The sequence below is a fragment of the Pantherophis guttatus genome, chromosome 1 (genome assembly GCF_059756535.1).
Source record: "Pantherophis guttatus breed Tessera chromosome 1, ASM5975653v1, whole genome shotgun sequence".
In the NCBI taxonomy this organism is placed as follows: Eukaryota; Metazoa; Chordata; class Lepidosauria; order Squamata; family Colubridae; genus Pantherophis; species Pantherophis guttatus.
In genome coordinates, this window is record NC_142063.1 from 66052216 (window position 1) to 66078784 (window position 26569).

Consider the following 26569-nt stretch of genomic DNA (forward strand, 5'->3'; position numbering starts at 1 on the left):
AAAGTTGAATAGTAGTTGCAAAGCTAATTTAAAGCAACATTATAAAACTGGAAATAGTTGTAATCATTTCTAAAGGTGATTATAGATTAAACTTTATATCTGCATTTCAATTAAATGTTTACATTTGTGATTTAGGTAACATTGTAAATGGCACAATTGGGAAACAGATGGTAGATACACTGGTCGAGTCATCGAGCAATGTAGAAATGATTTTGAAGTTCTTTGACATGTTTCTCAAGCTGAAAGATTTAACAAGCTCAGAAGCCTTCAAAGAATACGATTCGGAAGGAAAAGGAATAATCTCAAAGAAGGAATTTCAAAAAGCCATGGAAGGTCAGAAGCAGTATATGCAATCAGAAATTGACTTTCTACTGTCCTGTGCAGAAACTGATGAAAATGATATGTTTAACTATGTTGATTTTGTTGAAAGATTTCACAAGCCAGCCAAAGATATTGGGTTTAATGTGGCAGTGCTCTTAACAAATCTCTCAGAACACATGCCAAATGATTCACGCCTTCAAACTCTATTACATCCGGCAGAAAGTGTCCTTAATTATTTTGAACCTTATCTGGGACGTATTGAGATCATGGGTAGTGCCAAGAAGATAGAACGAGTTTATTTTGAGATTAGCGAATCCAGTAGGACACAGTGGGAAAAGCCCCAAGTGAAAGAATCAAAAAGGCAGTTTATTTTTGATGTTGTAAATGAAGGTGGAGAGCAAGAAAAAATGGAGCTTTTTGTCAATTTCTGTGAGGACACCATTTTTGAAATGCAGTTGGCTTCTCAGATCTCTGAAACTGATACAATTGACAGAATTGAGGAGGAGGAAGAGAGTGAAGCTTGCTATCTGAGGGAGGTTGGAGAAGACGAGAAAGAAGAACAATCTTTTGAATCAGCTTCAGCATTTGCAATGGCATGTGATGCAGTGAAGAAATACGCTGCCACAATTTTCAAGACCATTAGACTGAAAAATCTAAGGAAACAGTATAGAAAAGTGAAAAAAATGACCTTTAAAGAACTGGTGAAAGTGTCCTTTTCTTCTCTTTGGATGCTATTTATAGGATTCTTTCAAATGTTTCTTACTATAATATGGAGCATTTTTCAGATTCTTTGGAGTACTGTATTTGGTGATGGCCTAGTTGAAGGGGCCAAAAACATAAGAGTTACCAAAATTCTAGGAGACATGCCTGATCCAACACAGTTTGGAATTCATGACGATGTGCTTGAAGCAGAAAAAGTGGAAATTTTGGAACATGGCATTGCAGCTGAAATCGTGCAGTTTGTAAAAAAAGAAAAAGGAGAAAGCGACCTCTTATCAGATATTTTTGATATTTATACAAAAAAGGAAAGTGGATCAAAACATGGTCATGATATTGGCCTTGGGGACATTGCTGGTATTATTGGATCAGAAACACCTCCTTCTTTGGAAAGTGCAGTTCATAAGAAGAAGAAAATTCAGGTAGGTAAAATAATGCATGTGCTATGTATTATAGATAGATAGATAGATAGATAGATAGATAGATAGATAGATAGATGATAGATAGATGGATGGATGATAGATGGACGGAAGGAAGGATGGATGGATGGATGGATGGATGGATGTCATCAACATGATTTTAATTAATTGAAACATTCTGTATATTTTCAAAAAATTTCAGCTACCTGAAGTTACAAGGGATGATGAATCAGAAACAAGAACAGAATCTGAGAAGGCTGAGTAAGCTATGTATAGTTAAACACTGTTGATGTGTTTTTTTAATGTTAGAAAATGTGGTTGAAGAAACTTTATTTTGAATGAGGCTTTCTAACAATTTTACAATGAAACAGTCAACTTTTTTCTCCATATTTTAAGTCCAGTTAATTCTAATGGGGCTGACAGACAGAAACTTTATTTTGGTCATTCATCAATAAAAAATACATTCAATAAAACAAACAAAGCAAAGTTAAACCCTAACATCAATGACTAATGGCAATAGTTGTGAGGGAAGCTTACCATAATATAGCTTTTAGCTTTTAGAGAGAAAGCTTTATTGTGGTTATTTAATAAATAGTACAAATAACCATTTTTGAAGTGTCCCCCCAAAATGGATAAAAAAACGGTAATCAGCTGATAGCAAATGCCTTGTAGAACTAGCAGTACGAAAGAACATGGGTTTGGTTTCAATGGCACTTTTGTCACAGTGTTGCTTTCTAACAAAATATTTGAAAACCAAAGCAAATATTTTTGTTAATAATATAGTTTATAGAATTGCCTGAAAATTTAATCCAAGAGCAAAATAAATAAATAAATCTTAATTACAGTCTTTTATTTACAACCACAATTGGGATTGGAAAATACATTAAGTAGTGTGATTGTTAAGTGAGGCATCGTGTGACTGCATCCAATTTTGCAACCTTTTTTGCTGAGGTCATTAAGTAAGATAGCACATGATTGTGATTTGCAGCTTTTACTGCCTCCATTGCAGTGGTGGGTTGCTACTGGTTCGCCCCGGATTGGGCAAACTGGTAGCGGCAGCAGGAGGCTCTGCCCACCCGCCCGGACATCTCTGCACATGTGCAGATGTGTCATGCGTGTGCCCAAGCGAACCGGTAGCGACTGAAATTGAAACCCACTACTACCCCATTGACTTTCATGTCTACGAAGGTCACAAATAGCAATCATGTAATCCCACCATGCAGCAGCAGACATAAACATGAGACCATTGCTAAGAACCTGGGCTGCAGTCATATGACTGCAGAAATGCTACAGTGATTTTATGTATGTGGTAAATCACATTTTTCAGAGCAATTGTAACTTCTAATGATTGCTAAACAAATGGCCCTGAGTCAATGACCGCCTGTATGGTTTTGTTCACATTTTCACTCCTTTTTTAGTTATATCAACACAATAATTTGTCTTTTTGAATAAAAAAAAAGATCTATTTAAATTTTATATTTAAAATTATCTAACTCTCCTTACATTATAAATGCATTTATACTTACTCTCAAACTATATAATATTTAAACTATTAGGCAACTGCTGTTTCACCATATATGTGTGTCCATAATCCCCTTGACTCTCGTTGGCAAGATTACAAGTATTAAGAGGCAACATTTCAAAGTCAAGGAAGTAATAAAATGTGATCTGTTTCCACTGTAGTTTGAAAACTGATTACACCTTTGATCATTATTGTTGCATATTTTCAATTATTATCGTCTATTAAACTGTTGTTTATGGAGTATTAGCCCAGAGAAATTCTTATGCCTTGCAATCTCTACAACCGCAGAATGTAAACCATGGGAATATATTAAAAGGCACCTTCATGCACAACAAACATCTGATTGGAAATTTTAATGGGATAAGTGTCCTAATACAGAGAAAATTGGCAATTAAAAACTGATCCTGGCCAATCTTATTCTACTAATTTGTATTTTCCATGTAATATGCAATTAAAATGTTATTATTACGCAGTTTTTGTACTTCTCTAAATTTTGTTTTCATTTGCCAAATGAAAAGATTAAACAGAGGAAATTGCTACAATGCATGCATTCATTAACATTTGTATATAAAATGCTTTTTGGGCAATTACAGAAATTGATATATGTATATTGAAAAATGCACATCTTCAAATTCATCTGTCCTAAATGTTTACCTCTTAATTAACTTTGTACAGTGTCTGACTTTCCATGGTTTATATCTGGGCATTGTAAAAATCTAATTCATAACATGTCATTTCCCTATAGCATGGAAGATGGTGAAAAACACGATAAGATAAAGGATGATGTATACTCTGAATATTTGGAAGTGGAAGAGCCTAAGAAAAGAAAACGACATGGACACAAGTTAGAGAAGCCAGAAGCAGTTATGGCTAATTTTTTTAAAGTACTAGAGATCTATCAGACAAAAGTTTTGGTATGTTGAATCTCTTTTAAATAATAGCATTTTAAACTTAAAAAGAGTTGTGATGGCTCAGCGGTTAAAGACGCTGAGCTTGTCAACTGGAAAGCTGACAGGCCAGGTTCAAGACAGGGTAGAGTTCCTGTTATTTGCCCCAGTTCCTGGCAACCTAGCAGATCAAAAACATGTAAATGTGAGTAGATAAATAGGTACTGTTTTAGTGAGAAGGTAGCAGCATTACATATACCTTGGTATATAGTCATGCTGGCCACACCACCACTGAAGTGTTTTTGGACAATGCTGGTTAAGAAACGGAGGGGAGCACTGTCCCCTAGTGTTGGACATGAATGGACAAGGGAAACCTTTACCTTTACCTTTATTTTAAACTTAAAATAACAACTGGGGCAGGAGTGAAATGCTACCAGTTCGGACTGGTTTGGGAGGACCGGTAGCGGAGATTGAGGCTAGTTCGCCGTACCGGTAGCAATTGGTGGTTGGCCATGCCCCTGAACCGGGCCACGGCCTGCAGTCCTGCCAAGCTTCCCTGCCTTCCCATGTAGCCTTTCCGTGTCCAGCTTGCGAAGGCAGGCAAGTGGAAGGCCAGGTGGAAGGCAGGCAAGCTTCGCAGGGCTGTGGGGAAGGGAGCTAGCAGTGTACACCCTTCCCAGCGTGCCCTCCTCCTCTCCCAGGTGACAGCCAGGGCTTCGCCGCCACCTCTTTTCCTCAGAGGGGCAGCATCTGCCTCCAAGTCCTTGCGGAGGGAGGGACACACACACACACACACACAAACACACACATCCCTGTTGCCCCACCACCACCACTACTTTTGCTGTCGGCTTAAAGTCAATCTTGAAGAGCTGGAAGACATTTCTTTACAATGCCGCCAAACTCATTGTTGGGAGCGTCAGTGATCTAAGGAAACGTCTTTTTACACCTTTTCTCCATTACCCCACCTCCCATTTTTCCATTCTTTGCCTGGATTCTGCTAATTACACCTTCTCCTCCCCATTCCCCACCTTGTTTTTCCATTTCTGTGCTGTATTCTGCTTCTGCAAGAGAAGGCTCCGATGTTCACTTGGGTGGTGGAGGGAAACTCAAAGCGTTGGGGGCTTCAGAAGGGCAGAATGAGCTTCAAAATGTGCAGCTCCTGGTTCTAGCAATGAGTGACATCAGGTTGGCCACACCCACCCAGTCACATGACCACCAAGCCACGCCCATCAAGCCACACCCACAGAACCGGTAGCAAACATTTTTACATTTCACCCCTGAACTGGGGTCTGGGTGGCCTTTTGTAAGGGAGATTGAAAAGGGAAAAGAAAATTTGACATGAAATATAATTAATGTTAATATAATCAGTTTAATTGAAACAAATTAATAAAGTTATTATGATTTGCAGTTTGAAAAATTATATAGATTTCCTTATCATAACATTTTAGGTCTGAACCTTTTTTATGATTTAATTATATTCTTTGTCTTCTTTTTTTTTCTCCAGCACTATTTGGCAAGAAATTTCTACAATTTACGATTTCTCGCACTTTTTGTTGCCTTTGCCATCAATTTTATTCTGCTCTTTTACAAGGTAATGTAAATACATCTATTCTATGCATAGTGTCTAAATTTTCAGAGTGATATTTACAACATTGAAAATCTTAGCTAATTATTACTATAAATTAGGTAATGAAAGTGAATACTAGTATTATTGCTCGAATAATGTTATATTCCAAATACATTGATGCATAAATAGTTCCACCTATTTGCAAAGAATTGGTCTCTAGGAGAAGCAGAATTGGTAATACTTTTTAAAATTCTTTCTTCTCTCTGCAACCTCCAACATCAATTTATAAGCTGTTCTGAAATATCCTGCAAGAGGTTTTGAAAATCATTCTGGGAACTGCAAGGGACAGGAAAGATAGGAAACATTTTTCCATTCCTTTCCACCAACTCTATAGAATCTATTTCCATATCCATCAATAAGTTACTAATTCAATTAAATCGCAAACAGATGAAAAATCTTAGTTACATATTTTTATGTTATTATTGGTTTCTATTCTAGTATTTTATATGTCAATAATAATGTTTTACAAATGAAAGTATTACGTGTGCTTCATATATACTATTTTTGTTATAGGACTTACAGTCTGGTAGAACAGGACAATTCTATTGTTACCTTGGTTGTTTTCTTTAAGACAATTATAATATTTTATATTTTCATTCACTAATTAATACAAAAATATAGTATGCTTGCGATAAGAAGACTCATAGCAAGCCATTTGAATTGCTATCACACTAATCCACTGATTTTATGTTTGAATAAGTTATGCTGTGTTTAAAATAGTATCGTACATATTTTTATGGCTTTGAGAAGCATTATCTAGGAATTTGTTTTATACCCATATGAAGAAGGTGTGTATGTGTGAATGACAGGTGACAGAAGAACCATTTGAAGAAATGGAAGAAGATTCTGATTTATGGCAATCTTTAGATGAAGATGAGGATGAAGAAGGAATGGTGTTCTTTGTCTTACAAGAGAGCACGGGTTATATGGCACCAACACTTAGGGCCCTCGCTATTATTCATACTATTATTTCTTTCCTATGTGTAATTGGATACTATTGTTTGAAGGTTAGTCATTTCCTTTATCTTGATGTAACCATTAATACAAATTCCTTTCTTGTCATATCACTATTATATAAAGAGACACATATTTCCTCACTTTTCCATCAAGTCACTTGGCTACTATGTATTTATTGGTTAGACAATATTAGAAAATTTGGAAAAACTATGTTTGCCAGCATTCCAGATGGTTTCAGGAGGGTACGTGTTGGTCTGGTCCAGTGAGAAGAGCTGATTTTTTAGCTTAACCTTTTCTTTTTGGAAGTCTGAGAATAAGGATAGGAAAAGATTCTGAGAGATAAACTTTTCCCACCCCTCCCTTAAAACCATCCCAGAGAATACCAACCTCAGAAACCATGAAATGAGATCCAAGATTGAAGAACAATGAGGATCATAAAGAAAATTAAAAGACAGAACGAAAGACCAAATCAGCAAAATCACAAATGCAAAATATATTGAAGGATGGATAGATTCTGTATCTTAAATAACGATAGCGTGTCAGACAATCGTAGGCAATAGCTTAAACTAAAGTAGCAACAACTAAGTTCAAACAGATATCAGAACCCAAACATAAACTAGAAGATACGATCAAAAAACAAACCAGAATTCAAGACAATGAACAAGTCCAGAAATGCCAGTCAAAGTAGACTTTTTTTTTTTTAATTTGATTTATATGCCGCCCTTCTCCGGAGACTCAGGGCGGCTTACAATGCGTTAAGCAATAGCCTTCATACTTTTGTATATTTATACAAAGTCAGCTTATTGCCCCCACAAACTGGGTCCTCATTTAACCTACCTTAGAAAGGATGGAAGGCTGAGTCAACCTTGAGCCTGGTAAGATTCGAACCTGCAGTAATTGCAGGCAGCTGTGTTAATAACAGGGTGCTTTAGACCACTGTACTACCAAGACTTAAGTTATATCCTGTTATTAAAGCAAGAGTCATCTGGAAAAGGATGGTTTTTATATTGCTTCTTGCCCAGATAAAGCCAATACTAAAAAAAAAGTATATTGAAGAAGGACATTTAAAGACAATGTGCAAATCCCTGCACAAATCACTAATTTATCATACAAGCAAAGTTTTGCTTAAGATTTTACAAAGAAAGTTAGTGCCATATGTGTAGAGAAAAATTTCTAATGAGAAGACATGAGATCAGACTACTAATATAAGGTCCTTCAAAAGTTATGCAGTTCATCACAGAGGTTTTTAAGAAGAAATTGGACAGCCATTTCTCTGAAATGGTATAGGGCAGTGATGGCTAACCTTTTTGCCATTGCGTGCCAGGAGGAGGGGCGGGGGAGGTTCGCGTGCACGCGTGCCCACACCCATAATTCTATGCGCCCCACCCTGCGCATGCGCGTACAACCCCCACTCCCCCCCACTCCCGGCACGCGATGGCCCGGTAGGCCCGTTTTTCTTTCTCACCTGGCTCCAGATCCTCTCTATGCATCTGGGGAGGGCGAAAACAGCCTTCCCTACCCCCTCGGAGGCCCTCTGGAGGCCCAAAATGACCTGTTTCCCAACTTTCGGTTGGACAGGAAGTGACACTTTTTGCTGTCCCCAGCCTCCAGAGTTATGTTCCAGTGGTTGGACTAGAAAACCTCTAAGTTCCCTTCCAGCTCTGTTATTCTGTAGTTCTAGAATCTGAGAAAGCGACTTACCAGAATAGTTAAAGTTACAGACTTTTCCTGGTAGTATGCAGCTATTTACTTATATTCATTTATTCCTGGAGGAAATTTATGTGGTTAATAAGAGTTGACACTTGCTTGATGACACATAATCAATATTGATTTATATGGCCAATAATTTCACCAATGGCAACTTTGGGCAATGAATGAATAAAAAAAACAACAGCAAAAAGTACAAAATAATACAATACAAACATAATGGAATCTGAAGACAATCTAACTGAATCGATATAATAATAGTCGTAATATCAATAAGAAAAGCACCCAAGCTATGATAGGTGAACATTGAGAAAAAGAAAAAATTACAGATTTGGAGATGGTTATTAAAAGTACCCTGGATTGCAAATAGTATTGATAAATCTAAAGGCTGAAACAAATAAAATTGACTGCTTCCTTTGAATGATTATTAGCAAGCAGAAACTCGCATATCTGGGTACATGATTTAGATGAATGATGCATTTCACAAAAACCTGTGCTTGAAAAGTAAAAGTAAACAAAGACAATGGATCAGGTGGATGAATAACATCAAAGAAATTACTAGAGTGTTAGAAGAGCTGCAGATCCTGGGAACAATGTGAAGTATTCTTTATATAAGCAGAAAGCACTGGCCTGATTCGATGATATCTTAATAACATACATAGATCTTAAATGCATAGATTTCAGTTAACATTAAAGATTGTCTAGCACTGAAAAAAGTATCCAAGTCTATGCTTACATTTCATCTTATATATACCTTATGTATTCTTATTTAATTGTATAATTTGTGCTAAATAAAAGATCCTTCTTCTGTTATTTTATTATGTTGCAAACAGGATTAGATCTAAATATGCTTATTAATAATTTATAAACTATTGATCAATAGATACATTGCACTAATCCTGAACCCAATTCAATTTCTAGATCAAATAGCATTTATTATTTATATAATATTGATTATCAGATGGTTGCACATACAGTCATTTAAAATTATAACATCGCTTTGTAAATAACAATATCATATTTGTTATAATCATTCACTTTATCTATAATGTTTTTAAAAGCAGATTATTTAGAGTGAAACTCAGTTATGCTATAAGTGTTCAGTCAGCTCCAAGACAATGTAAAATATTTACCTTCATTTCAAAATTTGAGATCACTAAAATACTTCAAAATATCTTTCCCTAAAGGTTCCCTTGGTTGTATTCAAACGTGAAAAAGACATTGCTAGGAAGCTAGAATTTGATGGTCTATATATTACTGAACAACCATCTGAAGATGATATTAAAGGGCAGTGGGATCGTTTAGTCATAAACACTCCGTAAGTGCCACATTGTTTATTGAATTCTAATAGGATTTTATTAAGGCTTACTTTGACAGTGTACACAACATAATTCTGTACAGGTAAAATTATGATATTTTATGTATGATACAAATCACCATTTGTATTGATATAGGCACTGACCATCTTTCTATATAACAAAATTTTGTGTGTAGCAGCATTGGATATGGCAAGTTGCTTAAGAGAATTCTGCTTTCCAGAAGATACCACTCGTCTGATATAATGCAAGATAACTTTATATGTTCATTAGCTGCAACAATGATATTGTTGTTATCTATATGGTGTTTTAGTAGTAATTGTTACTATTGCTATCCTTAATTGTCAGTCAGGAAGCAAGAATGGGAAATATGCTCTTTTATTTTTGCCTACATGGAAAATATTTAATGATGCTCCTTATCATCTCTTCACTTCAATAACTGACTAGAGAAGCAACCCAGAGTCATTATGATGAGATGGAGGGGCCATAAAGATTTAAATAAATAAATAAATAAATAAATAAATAAATAAATAAATAAATAAATATTATTATATTATTATACATATTATTCCAATGTAATATTTTCTTAAGCAGACAATTTACTCCCTTCTTTGTGAGGGCTTAGTCTGACAAGATCTGAACCAAATGCTGGATTAGTAATAATGCATAGGTATAAGCCTTTTTTGCTGGTCAAAAGTTTGAGGGGCCCCAACCCCTTATGGCACACAGGCAGAGAAAAGGGAAAAATAATTAAATATTGCTTGTATATTACTTCCATATTACACTTGAACATTGTTGGATTTCTTTTTAATGGTCTTTTGACTATTGTGATAAATATACTTAATAGAAAGTTGTAACTTTGAATCGCTGCCTCGGAGTCTCTAGTGTTTTCAGAGAGAAGTTTTACATGCTTGTTGTTTTGTAAAATTTGAGGTGAGAAGGACCCCAAAGCTGCTTTTTTCAAGAGGCAACTGGACTTTCTGGGGTTTTTTTTGAAGATGTTTCACTTCTCATCCAAGAAATTTCTTCAGCTCTGGCTGGATGGTGGAAAATAGAAGGATTTATACTCCTTGCAGACAGCTGGTCATTTGAATTCTTTTTAGAGAGTCATTGAGGCTACCTGGAGGTTTATCTGTGTCATCAGGGTCACCTGAGTAGTATAAATGGGTGTGGAGCCTTTTTGGAACTCTTGAAAAGACTACATTGTAGACTGGAGATAGAAGATGTTGTATCCTTCCCCCTCTGTTGAGAGACAGCTGTTCAATTTTGACAGATTCAATTTTGACAGATTCAATTTTCAACAGTTCCAAGAAGGCTCCACACTTATTTGCACTACCGAGGTGATCCTGATGACACAGATAAACCTCCAGGTGGTCTCAATGACTCTCTAAAGGAATGCAAATGACCAGCTGTCTGCAAGGTGTATAAATCCTTCCATTCCCCACCATCCAGCCAGAGCTGAAGTGGCTTCTTGGATGAGAAGCAAAACATCTTCAAAGAAAAACTGGAAAAATCAGTTGCCTCTTGAAAAAAAACAACTTTGGGACAACCATGACCTGGATGATCAAGAATCTCCCTAGAGATTGAGATGAGTAGGAATTTCTTGGTCTAATTTTTATTTAACTACTGGCTGTATACTGAGTAGTAATGCCTGTTGAATATTATTTACAGTTTAGGTAAGAATGCAAATCTGACCGTGAGATTATTAGTATTAAGCTAATTCAGAAAAATCTCAGAGAAGAACCAAGTTCAGAAGCCTCTTGTTACAAAGGTTTGCAAGCATAATAAAGTAGAATTACTAGTCAGCAGTCCTTTGTTTTTAATCTCTTTTTCTGCTGCTCCCTTCATTGTGGAGGAATTTTATTACTTCTACAAATAGTACTGGAAGCAGGGTTTGCCACTCACACAGTCATAGCCATATATTTATCATATACTTCAAGATCATTTACATTCCCTTAGCACTTCGTTTTAGGAAAAACTTATTCAGAATTGAAGCATAGACAAATAGTGTTTTATACAGTATCCAATTCTCCCTGAGAAAACACCTTGTTCCTGCATGAACAGAAATTTGTGAATGAAGTTAAATGAATACAATGAAAGTAATACATTAAAGGATGAATTCTGTTTCAGGGAAGAACTTAACTTTTCATCATATTTATCGATGGGTGTAGATATTCATAAATGTTTTACTTTTAATACTAAGATGCTTGTTTTCTTATAGGATATTTTTAAAAACAACTAGTAACCCTGTCTCAATAAAATCTGATGAATAATAAGAAAACCATCAAAGAACAAAAAACAATCTAAGTTTATCGTAAACATAGATCCATTTAGATCAACTATCAATTTCAAAAAATAAGAATTTTTAGACATATATACTTTTATAGACTAGTTTCTATTTCTTTAGATACATAGATAAATAACGAGGGAGACGGGGGGGAGAGGGAGGGTTGTGACCACAGAGTGGGGAAATAATTAAAAAATGGGGAAAATATAGGCAAAGAAAGGAAACTGTTCCTATGATGCCATCATTCTATTGAGCTTTTTTGCCCTGTCTGATACTCCATGAAAGAAACTTTTATTCTAGAGTTTGTGTGAACATAATATCTGCATAATGTGAACTAACATAAGAAAGCACCAAGGCAATTAAAGTATTTTTAGTGAGAATGGGATTGTGGATTTTCTTCTGGGTTTTTTTATGTGTGTGCGTAGGAGGGCCGTTATTACTGGGTCATCTTTTATTGGTGGTTTGTTTGTTTGTTTAATTAAATTTGAATAATTATTTTGTCTTTGTACAGATCTTTTCCTAATAATTATTGGGACAAGTTTGTGAAACGAAAGGTAGGTTCCTTAAATATTTTTTTTTCCAAAATAAAAATATTAAATAAAAGATAGTAACCCATGTTTGATAATAATAAGCACATATTGGATTGGTCCAAGATGTTTCTGCAGAACATTAGGAACATACATACTCCAAAAACGATCTCTGCATACTCTTCTCAATGGTAATTCGTTTATTTTTAGGATTTTGTTATGTTTGATTGCTCTCACTGGGGAGATTTCCCCCCCCCTCAATCTACCCCTCCTTTGTGTGACAAAGCAGTCTTTGAAAGAGCATCAACTTTGAAATGCAAAATTTTTTAAAAACTTAGTGAGAACTTGAATTAAAACATGATATTTTATATATATTTTTTTCTTGAAGGTAATCAACAAGTACGGCGATTTATATGGAGCAGAGCGCATTGCAGAACTCTTAGGTCTGGACAAAAGTGCTCTGGATTTTAGTCCTGTGGAACATACCGAACCAGATGAAGCCTCTTTTATTTCATGGTATTATTTGCTTTTAGGTTTAATAACCTGAAATGTATTAAAATAATACAACAGATTTTTTTTTGTTTTATTTTTATGTTTGTGGTTATGCATAGACAGCCCTGTGATAGAAAGCCAAAGTCTTAGCAATCTAATCCTATGCATAGACAGCATGTGTTTGTGAATTATAATGATGATCTGGAGAGTTTTGTGCTGTCACAAATTATGTTATTATTCAGTTCATGGATCTCAGCAACCTAATAAGAACAAAATATAAATAGCAATACTGTTATGGTTGTTATAGCTTTGAGGTTCATTAATTATTTGGACAAAAATATCTATTTTTAATATGGTCTGTTGTGAGAGATGGAATATTTTAACTATGCTTTTATGAATTACGAATTGTTGGCGATCTACAACTATACTTAATCAATCAATTGCTTATTTCACAGGCTAATATGCTTAACTATAATTATTTTTTTAAAATGCTAGATTATTGGGCATCTTTGTTTTGAGTTTGTAGAGTAACACAATAAATTATAACTGTGATTCTTTCTAATAGAGAAATCCCTTACAGATTGCACCATATAATGGAGCTTAAACATTTTGCTTATGGATTGTCGCTTGAGAGCATATCACTATACATCAGTGGCTAATTATCTTTATTCAATTTCTTTTGACCAAAATTACTTTAAGAAAGATTAGGGAGATAAAGTCTAGATGGGAGTGTAATATTACCTTGAAAGCAGAGAGCTGGCCTGATTCATTACAACATTATTACAAAATTATCACATACGAATGGAACACAGATATTTTTGGTTTTTTTGGTTATATATACACTGGAGCTGAAGTACTTATGCCTACCATTTATAATATTGTAAGTAAGTTAAAGAGATCAATCATCTTAAACAATAGCATGTAACTGGCACATAAGATACCTGATTTCTTCTTTTAGCTTCATTACTTTGACATACAGTTTTAGTTGGAAGGAAGTACAAGAGAATATACCATTAGGCACAAGTTGCACTGCAGGCAGTAGCTTCTTTGTGTTCCTGTCAGCAAAACACATGCCATTTCCCTTCCTCCTCAGTTTTCTATTTTTCTCCTCCTTTCCATAAGCATTTCAACTCCCCTCAGAATAAGACTTCATTGGCTTGTTTTAGAAATTTCTCCTCTGAGATTGTTTATTGAAGATTTTGTATTACTCAAATTCTGATGATTCCCTTAAGTCTGCGGATACTTTCCTATTATACTGAATGATGTTTCCTTGACTACATAAAGGACCAGATCTCGGAGAGCTGAAACGTCTGTTAGTATATATGTTACATTGTTCAAATATAATGTTATCATTCATCTAAAGGTCATTTTCACTGCTGAAATGTTTGTTTTCAAAAATATTCCGGTAAACCTCCACAAAATTCTGAAACGTTTTAGTGGACATACTATCAAGAAGAAAGCCTAACAAATGGGGGGGAAAGATAACATTATAATTAGTGGATGAATAAATATCTTGATTAATTTCAAATTATTTTGTATATTACTAGGTTAAGTTCTATTGATGCAAAATATCAAATCTGGAAGCTTGGTGTAGTTTTCACTGATAACGTAAGTTAACAGTTCTTTTAATTTTTTTAAAAAAGAAATCCTTTGCTTCATTCTTCTTTCTTAAATGAAACAAGCCTTGTGCTCATGCATTCTCTCTTACAATATGCACAACTTTAATATGAACTTAATTCTACAAGCATAAATACTCAAATCATAGATGCCATCCTTATAATTCTATGTAACTTTTTGAACATCTGTTTTCAAATGAATAATGGCAAAAAGAGAGGAAAATAAAGAAAATATACAAAACTAATCAATTAAGAGGAGAAATGCAATTATACTGTTAATATATCAGTTAAGGAAATGGTTTTTTTGAGATGAGGATAGAAATTCTATTTTCAGTATGGCAACGAATAAAGCCAGAATTAAAAGGTAGGATGATAGTATATTGATAAGAATATTTGAGCAATAGTCAATCATAAATAATCTAATATGAGCAAGTTACTGATTTGTTCCAATAGCCAACCTATTTCAGTTTTGCAAAATTGTTTAATATTTTGTATGTGTTAAATTGGTTGTATTTCATATTCTGCAACATTATATAATGATTTAGCTAAGATGCGCTTGAGACCCTGTGGTCTTAACAAGCAGCCTTGTATACTTTTTAAAATTATCAAGTTAAATTTAGGAATAGCAATTATATGTAATTTTCACATTCTTCTTTCCATTTACCTTGACATATAAATGAAGACTGCAAAAACAAAATACATGAGAGGCGAAGGGATATGGCAAGAGGACATGTCCATAAGCATCAAGGCTCCTCCCCATCTGGAAAGGCCTTGTTTGGCTTATGGCTAGATCTTATTGTGAGAAAAGAGGATTAGCTCATGTAGTCATTTCTATTAGCACAAAACACTCGATAACTATGTGGATACCTTAAGAAGAATGTAATGCACACTTATCTCTTCCACAATAGTCTTGTGTCTTTGGTTAATCGTTTATGTAACCGTTGCCAAACCTACTATTAGTATTAATATAATCTAGAAGGATTCGATTTTTTGGTCATTGAGATATAAGCCTCTTTGTAAGCATTTTAATACAATAGCACAAAAGTGTTTTATAAATGAAATGTAATGACAAGAAATAGTATAATGCAATGAGAAAAATAGCAGTGGTTCTCTGACATTTAACATTTTCTTTAGTCTTTCTTGTATTTAGCTTGGTATACAACCATGTCCATTCTTGGCCACTACAACAACTTCTTCTTTGCTGCTCATTTGCTCGATATAGCTATGGGTTTTAAGACTTTACGTACTATTCTGTCATCTGTAACTCACAATGGCAAACAGGTTAGTTATTAATAATATAATTCATGTCGTATTATACAATTGTTACTAAAATTGAAATATCATTTAATTGGCTGTGATTAAGAATGCTTTCAAAAGTGTTAATGTGTGATGAATGTAAAATGTGATGAAAACTTATAATGCTATAATTTAAAAGTACATAGTGATCAAATGAATGAGGAATATTAACAAATCACCAGCTACTTATGAATCTATATCCCTAGATTATATTATTTAAAAAAGCAAATGGGAAAAAAAAATCAAAATTCTGAATTCTACTATTTTTTAACAAATTACAAAAAGGTAACATATCAGCAAAAATCTTGAAGGTTAGCTTGTTCATAATATGTTTCAATGTGCAGAATGTTACTTTTACACAAGAAAACATTTGGATACTACCACTTTAAAGTAATAGTAATAGATTTTTCACAAAGCTTCATGTGCTATATATCTTAACTTTGGAAAAGAGGTGTTGTTGTTTTTTCTCATTAAAATAATAATATTAGTAACAACACAAAAATATTTACCATATGTAAATATAAAACAGACACACATTTTGATTGATTATATAATTAGCTGAATTAAGGAATTTTCTCTGCATTATATAAAAAATTCACATATTTACATAGTTTAGAAACATATGCATTATAATTATTATTATCTTCTAGATGGAGAATCATGTTCAATCATATATCTTGCTAAAATCAAGACAAAGCAGATGTGAATAAAATTTATAACTATAAATCTCAGTCCTGTCTGCCTATTGTAAACATTTTCTTAGCTAGGTATTAAAGATTTTATAAATTTATAAGAATTGTATATTTTGCTACTAAACATTTGAATGTTCAAATTATTGCAGTATTTATCATACAGTACGCTTTGTTGAAGGAGCAGTATTTAAATCTATTTCTACTGCAATTTATTATCTCTCAATAGTTCTTAAGCACTGAAACATTTCAATACAGGGAGTCCTTGACTTAAAACAGTTCATTGAGTGATTGTTCGAAGTTGCAACAGCATTGAAAAAAGTGACTCATGACTGTTTTTCACATTTATGATCATTGTAGCATCCCCAATATTGACATGCTGAAAAATTCAGACCCTTGGCAACTGACTCATATTTATGATGGTTGCAGTATCCCAGGGTCATGTGATCTCCTTTTGTGAACTTCTGACAAGCTAAGTCAATGGGGGAACCAAATATATGTAACAATCCTGTTACTCATTTAATAGCTGCAGTGATTCACTTAACCACTGTGGCAAGAGAGGTCGTAAATTTGGGCAAAGTTCACTTGACAACTGTCTTGCTTAGCAACAAAAATTTGGGGCTCAATTGTGGTCATAAGTCCAAGAGTAACTGTATTTCTTTAACTATTTGGTATCTTTAACTCTTTGGTATGTATATGGATGCGATGGCTCAGTGGCTAAGATGCTGAGCTTGTCAATCGAAAGGTCGGCAGTTCAGCGGTTCGAATCCCTAGTGCCGCGTAACAGGTTGAGCTCCTGTTACAAGCTGTTGTCCCAGCTTCTGCCAACCTAGCAGTTTGAAAGCATGTAAAAAATGCAAGTAGAAAAATAGGGACCACCTTCGGTGGGAAGGTAACAGCATTCCGTGCGCCTTTGGTGTTTAGTCATGCCGGCCACATCACCATGGAGATGTCTTCGGACAGCACTGGCTCTTCGGCTTTGAAACAAAGATGAACACTTCCCATTAGAGCCGGGAATGACTAGCACATATGTGCGAGGGGAACCTTTACCTATATAATGGCTATTTTTGATTATACCAACTCCACAGAGCCAGGAAAGGCCTCTACCTTCAGTCTGGACTAAGGTTTGAATGTCTCAAGTTTGAGTGTGCTCATTTCTTCTTTTTCCTTAGTTCAGTTCCTGCTCAGCTCCTGGGCATTTCACAAAATGAAAATATGCAAAATACTTCCAGACTATTTTGAAATATCAATTTTTAGAAAGGTTAAAACTTGAAGTTACTGAGCTAAAAGGTTCAGGCAAGATAAAAAGAAAAAGGAAGCACAAAGCTAAAGTAAGGAAAAAGGGCACTTCATTGGAATTTATCTACTATATCCTTTTCTTTAGTTATTATACTCAATTCTCTTTCTTTTTTTAAAAAACAGAACTTATATTAGTGGGTTTTAAAATTCTTCACTGTATTTTATTCTGTATTGAATGTACTTGCCCCATCCCAAGTGCTACTGTGTTGCCTCATTATAATGGGGGGAGAAGTCCTGGGAGGGGTGAATGAAGAATAATAGAGTATGGCAAGTACACTGATTTCCAGTAGGTTCACCAACAGTAGGAAGGTCATCCCCGCTGCCATCTATATTGGACAGCAGAAAGATGGTGGAAGTGATGGAATGCCTACTGAAATATGGCAAGCAACAGAAGATAAATCAGCCAAGTTTCCAAGTGACTAGGCCAACAAATTTGTAGAAATACATACTGGCCAACTGATTGGAAGAGGTCTATTTATATTCCAATACCAAAAAAATGAGACTTAATAGAGTGTACACTACCCTTAATTTCACAGGCTAGCAAAATAATTCTTAGGATCATTCAATGCAGATTAGAGCCCTAGATGAAAAAAGAGATGTCAGATGTTCAGAGTGGCTCTAGAAAACAAGGAACACAATACATGTTGAATAATTGAAAAAGCCAACAAATGCCAAGAAGAATTTAGTATGTGCTTCATCTACAGTAAAGCCTTCATATCAATCACATCAAGCTGTGGAATGTGCTCTGAGACATGGGAATCCCATGATGTCTCATTGTTCTCATGGGAAATTTATATACAGACCAGGAAACCACAGTACAGACACAAAAAGGGTGTTTCCAAGTTGGCAAAGAAGTGCAACAAAGCTGTATGCTCTTCCCAGATTTCTTCAATTTATATGCTGAATATAAGGGAATTGGAAGAAGATGAGTGTGATTTTAAAATTGGAGGAAGAAGCATTAATGACCTGCACTATCTAGTGACAGTATCCTGACAGCCAAAAATGCAAAAGTCAAAGAGCATAGTGAATATATTCAAGTATAAAGAAGACCAAATTATTGAGAACAGATAGAATAACCAGCCTTAGAATTGACACTGGACTTTGGAAATATCAAAATGGTGGATAGCTTCTGCCTTTTAGGGAACCATCAACATAAATGAACTAGCAGTTAAGAAATATGCCATAGACTCAGTAGAGCAGCCATGAGGTCCTTGGAAAAGATACTCAAATGTCATGATGGGCCTGCACCTACAAAAATCAAAATCATGCAATCCAAGGTATTGCCTCTGACACTCTATGGAAGCAAAAGATGGGGCTTAAAGAATGTATTGATGCTTTTGAATTCCTGAGAATATTGTGGACCCCAAGAAAACAAACTGATGGAACATTGAATAGATCGAGTTCCTACTGAAGGAACAAATGACCGGGCTCAAATTTATTTTTTTCATAAACATTATGCAAAGACCAGCAATCTGGAACAGGCTTTAATTCTGAGAAAGGAAGGAGAAGAAAACGACCATCAGCAAAGGGGAGGGATACAGTTACAGAGGCAGTGAGTGCAGTGTTGGAAGATAAAATATCTTTTCTACAATAGAAAAGGTTAGGAATAGATCACCTTGGAGTATATCTATGAGGTTGCTAGGAGTCAAAAACAATTTCATGACAGATAATCAGTCAATCAATTGTGCCTGGCCCCTGCCCCTATAAGTTATTTTAACCTGTTGGTTTTTGGCTGCAATAAAGCATACTTACATATTAATTACAATTTTATCAAATGAAAGAAGCAACAATAAGGGAATGAGATGACACTGCACTTATTTTATTTAGCATATGCAGTTTAAAAGAGTTATTCCTGCTCAAATGCTATCTATGATCTCCTATTAAGCCAAGAAGATGTAGGTGAGGTTTGCCAGAATTAAACTGCAGATTTTTCAATGCAGCATGGAGTAGTAGTGATGGGATATATGTATTGCCCTGACATCTGCTTGGTGATTAATTCTGCTAAACATGATCCTCCAGGAAAGATTTATAAGAGCCTTCTTAATCACCAAGAAGCTAGCATAGTTACCATGACAAAATCTTGCTAAGTATCCTTATCCTACTTTCTTGATTGAATAACTTGTTTAGTATATTGTGGGAATGCTGTAGGTATAATGCATCTTGATTTTAGCAAAGCATTTCAAAAAGGACATTATGACTTTCTGATTAGCAAGATAGTTTTGTGTAGGCTGCATAGCATGACAATTAACAGGATAAGTAGCTGGCTTGAAGCTGATGCTGAAAGTTCATCAGACTAATACACATCAGCCTAGAATGAGATACTGAGTGGAGTATTCGATTCTGGATCTTCAACATTTAATGACTTGGAGGCAATCAGAGGGAACAGGAAGAGCTGTTCACTCTGAGGAGTTCAAAAACCAGGAAGAGAGAAGAATAAATAAAGCAGCAGTGTCTTTTGAAAGATTACATGCTGAGTTGTGGGGTTGCAAAGATCATGTTTTGAAGAGCTGCTGATGGCAAAGAGTGACGGACCTGAGAGCTGATGGATAGTAAGTGGGTGTCTCATTCCTTTTTGAATTTAATGTAAAGCTGCCTGGTTTTAGGAAGGAAGCCTCTCAGTAAGCCAACGTGTAAAGTGACCTGGGAGTTAAACAAAGATTTGAGGGGATAAAAAATATTTTATAGAGTGAAGAGTTAATAACTGGGTTCATAAAAGTAAGCCCAAGTAAAGCCTAAGTAAAGAACAAAAAAACCTTCCTACTTAAAGTGCCCTAAGAAGGAAAAAAATGAATATAAACAGGTTGGTTGCCTTCCTTCCTTAAGACAAGTTAAAATGTATTTTCAGTAAATGCAAACTGGTTGAAGAAAAAGGTAAAGGATTTGGGCCATGAATGGACATACTTCAATTGATGAGAAAGCCAGCCAGCCAGAGGACCAGGTGCAGTAGATGGGGTACACAGAAATACACAGAATTATTCAAGGTGCTTGGTGGATGAGAGGTCTGAAGGAGCATTCTCATCAATTCTTCTGGTCCAATTAAGAACAACCCATTTCCCCCTCAAATATTTTCAGCTGCTATACTCAGTATTTAAATTATTCAAAGTAAGCAAAATGTTAACAAGTAACAGCTCTTGGCAATGAATGAGTGTAGGGCAAGTGGATATTTTAAGCAAAACCCTGCAATTCGTTTTCATCTGGTGCTAACTTGGTAGGTGAATAAAAATGCCATATCTGACCTAACTATATGACTGTGCAACCAACGGTAATAATAGCAGGGGGATCAGGCCTGCTGGCAGGATGCGTCAGGTGCTGGCCACGCCCACCCTATTTTAGCAAAGGGGGGAAAAGTCATGATGCATCACATGACAACAACATGACGACGTGAGTTTGACACCCCTGATAATAGTAATAATATCCCATGACATACTGAATGCAAGGATATTAACTGGATATATACCCAGGTCAAGAATTACACTCACAGTGTTCATCAGTGGTTTTTCCGTACATTGTCTTGCATGGGATTGTGTGCGATTCCAAAAGGGACCAGAATCAGTCCTGGGTCTTGTACTCAAAATTTAATGACTCATGATGATATGGGGGGAATTCTTATTAAATTTGAAGATGATACAAAATTGGGTGGGATATCTAATATCATAATAGGTAGCAATAAATTTGAAATTCTGGATGGGGTGGAGAAATGGTCTGTAAGTAATAGAATGAACTTTAACAGAGATAGCTAAAATACTTCACTTCGTAAACAAAAATGAAATATACGTTACCTAACTTGATAAAAGTATTTTCAAAGACGACCTTGGAATAGTAGCTGATTGTAAACTGAATATGATAGCAGTGTGATGCTGCTGCAAAAAGAGAGTGAATGCAAATACAGATTATAATTGAATGTTAGAGAAGAAATTCAAAAGAGAAAAAGCAGTTTGGCAGTGGAACTACACAGCAAAATCAGCTTCTTTTTACTGAAAATGTTCAGTGGAGCCATTTGCTTGGATTGCTTTACTTTTACTTACTTGCACTAAGGATAGGATTGGAGTCTAAGGTTTAAACAGTGATCCCCAGGGATCAGTTTTGGGACCAGGGACCAGTTTTGTGGAAGACAATTTTTCCACGGTTTAGGGGATAGTTTTGATTTTGCTCCCTTGCCCACTGCTCACCTCCAGCTGTGAGGCCCCGTTCCTAACAGGTCCTGATCTGTGACTTGGAGGTTGGGGACTAAATGGTCCCTTTCAACTCTATGAATGTAAGATGCAGAGAGAAAGTTGAACAAATTACTGGTGGGATAATTAAAAGGACTAAAAATAGAAATAAAATTTAATAAAGTTCCATATGAAATCAAATCCCCTGGTATAGAATGAGGGCTATCTGACTTAATAATAGCATTTATTCCAATTTCATTTAAACCCTCCCTCCCCTTAAGTATTGTGCTCATAAAGGAGAATTCAAAGAACTGGAACAGGGTGACATAAATGATCAGCCTGCATGTATTATGGAGAGAATCTGAAAGAGTTAGGGATGTTTAACCTTGGAAGAGAATATCTATTGTGCAGAAAATGTTACAGGAAGACAAATTCAGATTGAAATAATTACCCATAAAGAGGATAGGCTCTCTTTCATTGTATATATTCAGACATCTTCTGGGGATGCGTTAATTTGGATTTTGCACAGAGCAAGGAATTGAATTGCCTAAATTCCCTTCCCCCCCTTCCAATTTTATGATTTTGTTACTCCGTGTTATAGAGAGAAGAAAGCCCCATCAAGATGCTTTCATTTGACAGCTCTGGTTAGAAGTGCAGTAGTGCTTTGATCCTTTAACGAAATTAGCCTATCATTCCATTTCGTGGTTAAAATAGGCAAAGCCTGGAAATTGAATAATGCTGTAGCAGAGGTCAGTGCTGAATTATCTGCTTTTCCAGTAAATAACTAGGGTTATAATCCTGGAACATCCAATATGCGGAAATTCCTATATGTGAAATCACTACTCAGTTAACCCAAGAGAGTACATATAAATTGATCAAAACAATGACACAATCCTCAACAGGGGATCAGACGGACAGAATATCATTTGGGACCCCTCATACATAAATGTGTTTTTATACTAATCCATTGTATATCATTTTGCATTATTCATGAATCGACTTTAATTCAGGTAAGAATCTACCTTGTTTGTTCAGAAAAAAATATATTTGCCCTTTCTACTTAGAAAACATCTCTTCATAATGTGACCACTGAGGCAAAGGCCAGGGTAGTACCCTAAAACTGTGTGTTCTTTCTAAAATCTCACAAATCCAATTGACAAAGCGTAAAAATGTGTTCAGTCAAGCATGGCTACAGCTTCTCTCTATACTGTACAGCATTTGAAGATTGAAGAGGAAGGCCAATTGTTCCATGCATTGCTACATGGCTAGATTATTAAATCTGGTGAACCAAAGGTCTACATAAGAGCCATTCTTTTCCATAGGAGAGCTACGGAGATACTTCTTTACTATATAAACTAGGTTTCTGGGTTGGCATAGTAATAAGTAGTCTGTTCTGTTGTATGTTCTGCTTAATATAAGTACTAAAATATGTTATGTGTGCTAAAGGATTAGAAATACATATCAGAATCGAATACTTGCACACTCATTTATTTAGATTATTTGTACAAACATTCAAAAGAGTTGCTGCATAATCATAGGGCGACAGCTTGGAGCAACATCTGAAGCAGCTGTAGAACTATTGTTAGACACAGTTGCTTGAATGATTTCAGACAGGTGCTTTGCTCATGCTCCTGGGCATTATAAAGCAAGCTTTTCAAGCGCTTTGCAAATGAATGCTTCAACCCTAGCTGCGATTTAGCAGGAGTAACCTGAAATTAACAAACAATCAACTCAATGGATTTTCCCTCCACTTATTTAATGAAGAATATTTTGCAATGTTTCATGTGTCTTTTGCATACGCGTTGCTAGGTTTCAGGAAGTATCTACTCCTTAGCCCTGGGGCACCTAAATACTGAAGTTTATGGACAGCTTATGATATTTTGAATGAAATTGGTTTAGTTGGCTCTGGTTTGTCCCTTTTAGACAGATATTTATGAAAGCCTAAATATGGTTGTTGCATAGAGAAATACAATGGAAAGTGGTCCACTATATATGAACATTTGAAAGACAATTAAGAAGCAGTTGGAAAAGCTTAAAAGTACATAATTGGTTTAAGCAGCCTAACGCACTAGTGTAAACTCAAATCTTGATTGGCTTAATATATTTTGAATGACATAATGTTCAAAATGCTCCAGCCCCACAGTGGAAATAACTATCTTTTATATTGTGGGCAAGATTTAACTTCTTAATTGTTGTTTCTTCTCTACATACCATTCACCATTTATTTTGTATTGCTATATTATAGCTCGTCTTAACTGTTGGACTCTTGGCTGTGGTGGTATATCTTTACACGGTTGTTGCATTTAATTTCTTCCGGAAATTTTATAACAAGAGTGAGGATGAGGATGAGCCAGACATGAAATGTGACGATATGATGACTGTAAGTACTAGAACAACTATGTGAATGTGAAGATTAGTGCCATTAGCAAGAGAACAACAGGCAGGCCTCAATAAAAACTATACATTGGAATTATAACCCTTGAAACTGCAACATTTCAATTAATCAGAGTCTAATATATTTTTTAACTGAAAACAGCTACAATATAAGATTACATTATACAAGTAATTAATTATCTAACTTAATGCTTTCTTGAAAACCATTCTTTGAAAACCTGTTTATTCTTGATTTATGCTCTGGCCCTTAGCATGCACTGTGACTCCTGGGGACATCCTTTGGGATATTTTAGCTCTCGTAGGTAAACCAAAGAGTAAACACAACCAGATGGGGTAATGCTACTTTATTGTAAGGCTATATTAACAGAATCTTACAAGTCTGAAAACACAGATCTCCCGCAGTCACTGATGCATTAGGGTAGATCCTTTTTAAGAATCTCTCCTGGTTCATTAAGCAGTTGTGGACTTCTTTTTTTTAAATCTGATCATTCCCTAGGCAACATCTCTTTCCCTCATTCTTCAGGGTCACTTCCATGTACCATTAGAGTAGGTTCTTTCCTTCGAACAGCCCAGTGGCAACCAGGCAAGGTTCATTCCAGACTTCTCTCTGTGTGTCTTATTTTTGACCTATGCATCTAAAGGACTTAGGTTACACTTGGTCAAAACAGTTTGAAGAGTGTTTTCATCCATATTTGTAGTGGCCTCTCCTCTCTGGGTCTAAGAGTTAAGAATAATATATCTTGACATCAGAACATCTTAAATCTGAGACTGCTTTGAGTGGTGCATAGTTCACCAACAGTTTAAAATTTTAGGTTTCATTTTATTATTTCTTCAATAAATTTGTAATTACCTTACAAAATATTTTTTCAGCTATGAATGTAAGTTGTGTATATAGATATGCAAGTGGGATAGGGTGGGAAGTTACCCATGGGATGAGAAAAGCAGAGTATGGTGAGGCTGTAGAAGACTGGGAATACACATATATCTTTGTCACACAAACGTTTGTGTGAGCATGCATGCACAGGAGTGTCCCCTCAAACTCGGCTGGTAACTGATAATATCCTCAACACCAGAAATATATAGGAAAACCAAAACTGTCTTCATCTATTTTTCCAGAAAAAAGTAATGATGAAATTAATTAAGAATAAATGTAAATACAATATACTTTTTCAATTAAAAGCAGGCTATTAAAACATCATGTGGAAAAGGGTAGCAAGAAAGGAATTTGGAATTACTATAGGAAATAAACAAAACAATGTTCTTTGTTGCAGTATTTTGAAATTCAAGTCGTTCAAGCTGAACGACTTGAATTTTCATATGCGAGTTGCATTGAAATAAATACATGCAGTTGTAAGCTAATTATACTGAATTTTAATCTTAGCATTTCTGTAACGTATTTTAAATGTCTGGAGATCTATCCGTGGTGAAATCTAGCAGGTTCTGGAGAACTGGTAGTGGAAATTTTGAGTAGTTCGGAGAACTGGCAAATACCACCTCTGGCTGGCCCCAGAGTGTGGTGGGAATGAAGATTTTGCAATATCCTTCCCCCAGGAGTGAGGACGGAATGGGCATTTTGCAGTATCCTTCCCCTGCCATGCCCACCAAGCCTCGCCCACAGAATTTGAATTTCACACCTGGATCTATCCTCTAATATATGATATAAAAGTAATGACCTTTTAAAAATGTCTTTTAATTCAAGATGGTTTGATTATTTTCCATAAACTGTAGTAAATTCTACCTTTTAGTGTTACCTGTTCCATATGTATGTCGGGGTACGAGCAGGTGGAGGTATTGGAGATGAAATTGAAGATCCTGCAGGAGATCCTTATGAAATATATCGAATTGTTTTTGATATCACGTTTTTCTTCTTTGTCATTGTTATCCTACTGGCCATCATTCAAGGTTTGTTATTGTTAATATTCCTGGGGTTTACTAATGCTTGTACTGCAAGCCATATATATTTATTGCCCTTTTAAAAAAATCATACACATTTCTTATCACAGCATCTCCTGGCAACAATTTTCAGACTTTTAACTATACCCTGTGTAGAGTACTTCCTTTTATCAGACTTTAATCTTTCTGCATTTAGGCTGAACTGGTAAACTCTAACATAGGAAAAGGGAATTAATAATTTTCCTTACAAACATTGCCATGCCAAAAATAGATTTATGTACTTCTACAGGACTGTCATTGTTTAATTTGCTTTCTAAGCTATCATCCCTTCTGGACGGGGGGGGGGGGGGAGAGAGAATTGCTGCTGCTAATAATTTTACTCTATACAATATTTGATGAGTGGTTACACTTCATTTTGAGTAAGGACATTGCTATATTAATGTAAGAAAGAC

General features: G+C 35.4%; 1 protein-coding gene across 10 annotated transcripts in view; it reads left to right on the forward strand.

Moving 5' to 3' along the window:
- RYR3 (ryanodine receptor 3) overlaps positions 1-26569 on the forward strand; it is a 290814-nt gene that overhangs the window by 259794 nt on the left and 4451 nt on the right. For all 10 annotated transcript variants that reach the window (XM_087875404.1, XM_087875417.1, XM_087875406.1 and 7 more), the window contains 12 exons: positions 136-1460; positions 1660-1718; positions 3725-3893; positions 5371-5457; positions 6303-6500; positions 9345-9475; positions 12272-12314; positions 12676-12803; positions 14327-14387; positions 15530-15676; positions 24076-24210; positions 25970-26126. In XM_087875404.1, coding sequence (XP_087731530.1) covers positions 136-1460; positions 1660-1718; positions 3725-3893; positions 5371-5457; positions 6303-6500; positions 9345-9475; positions 12272-12314; positions 12676-12803; positions 14327-14387; positions 15530-15676; positions 24076-24210; positions 25970-26126 — 2640 coding nt within the window. The remainder of the gene's footprint in view (positions 1-135; positions 1461-1659; positions 1719-3724; positions 3894-5370; positions 5458-6302; positions 6501-9344; positions 9476-12271; positions 12315-12675; positions 12804-14326; positions 14388-15529; positions 15677-24075; positions 24211-25969; positions 26127-26569) is intronic.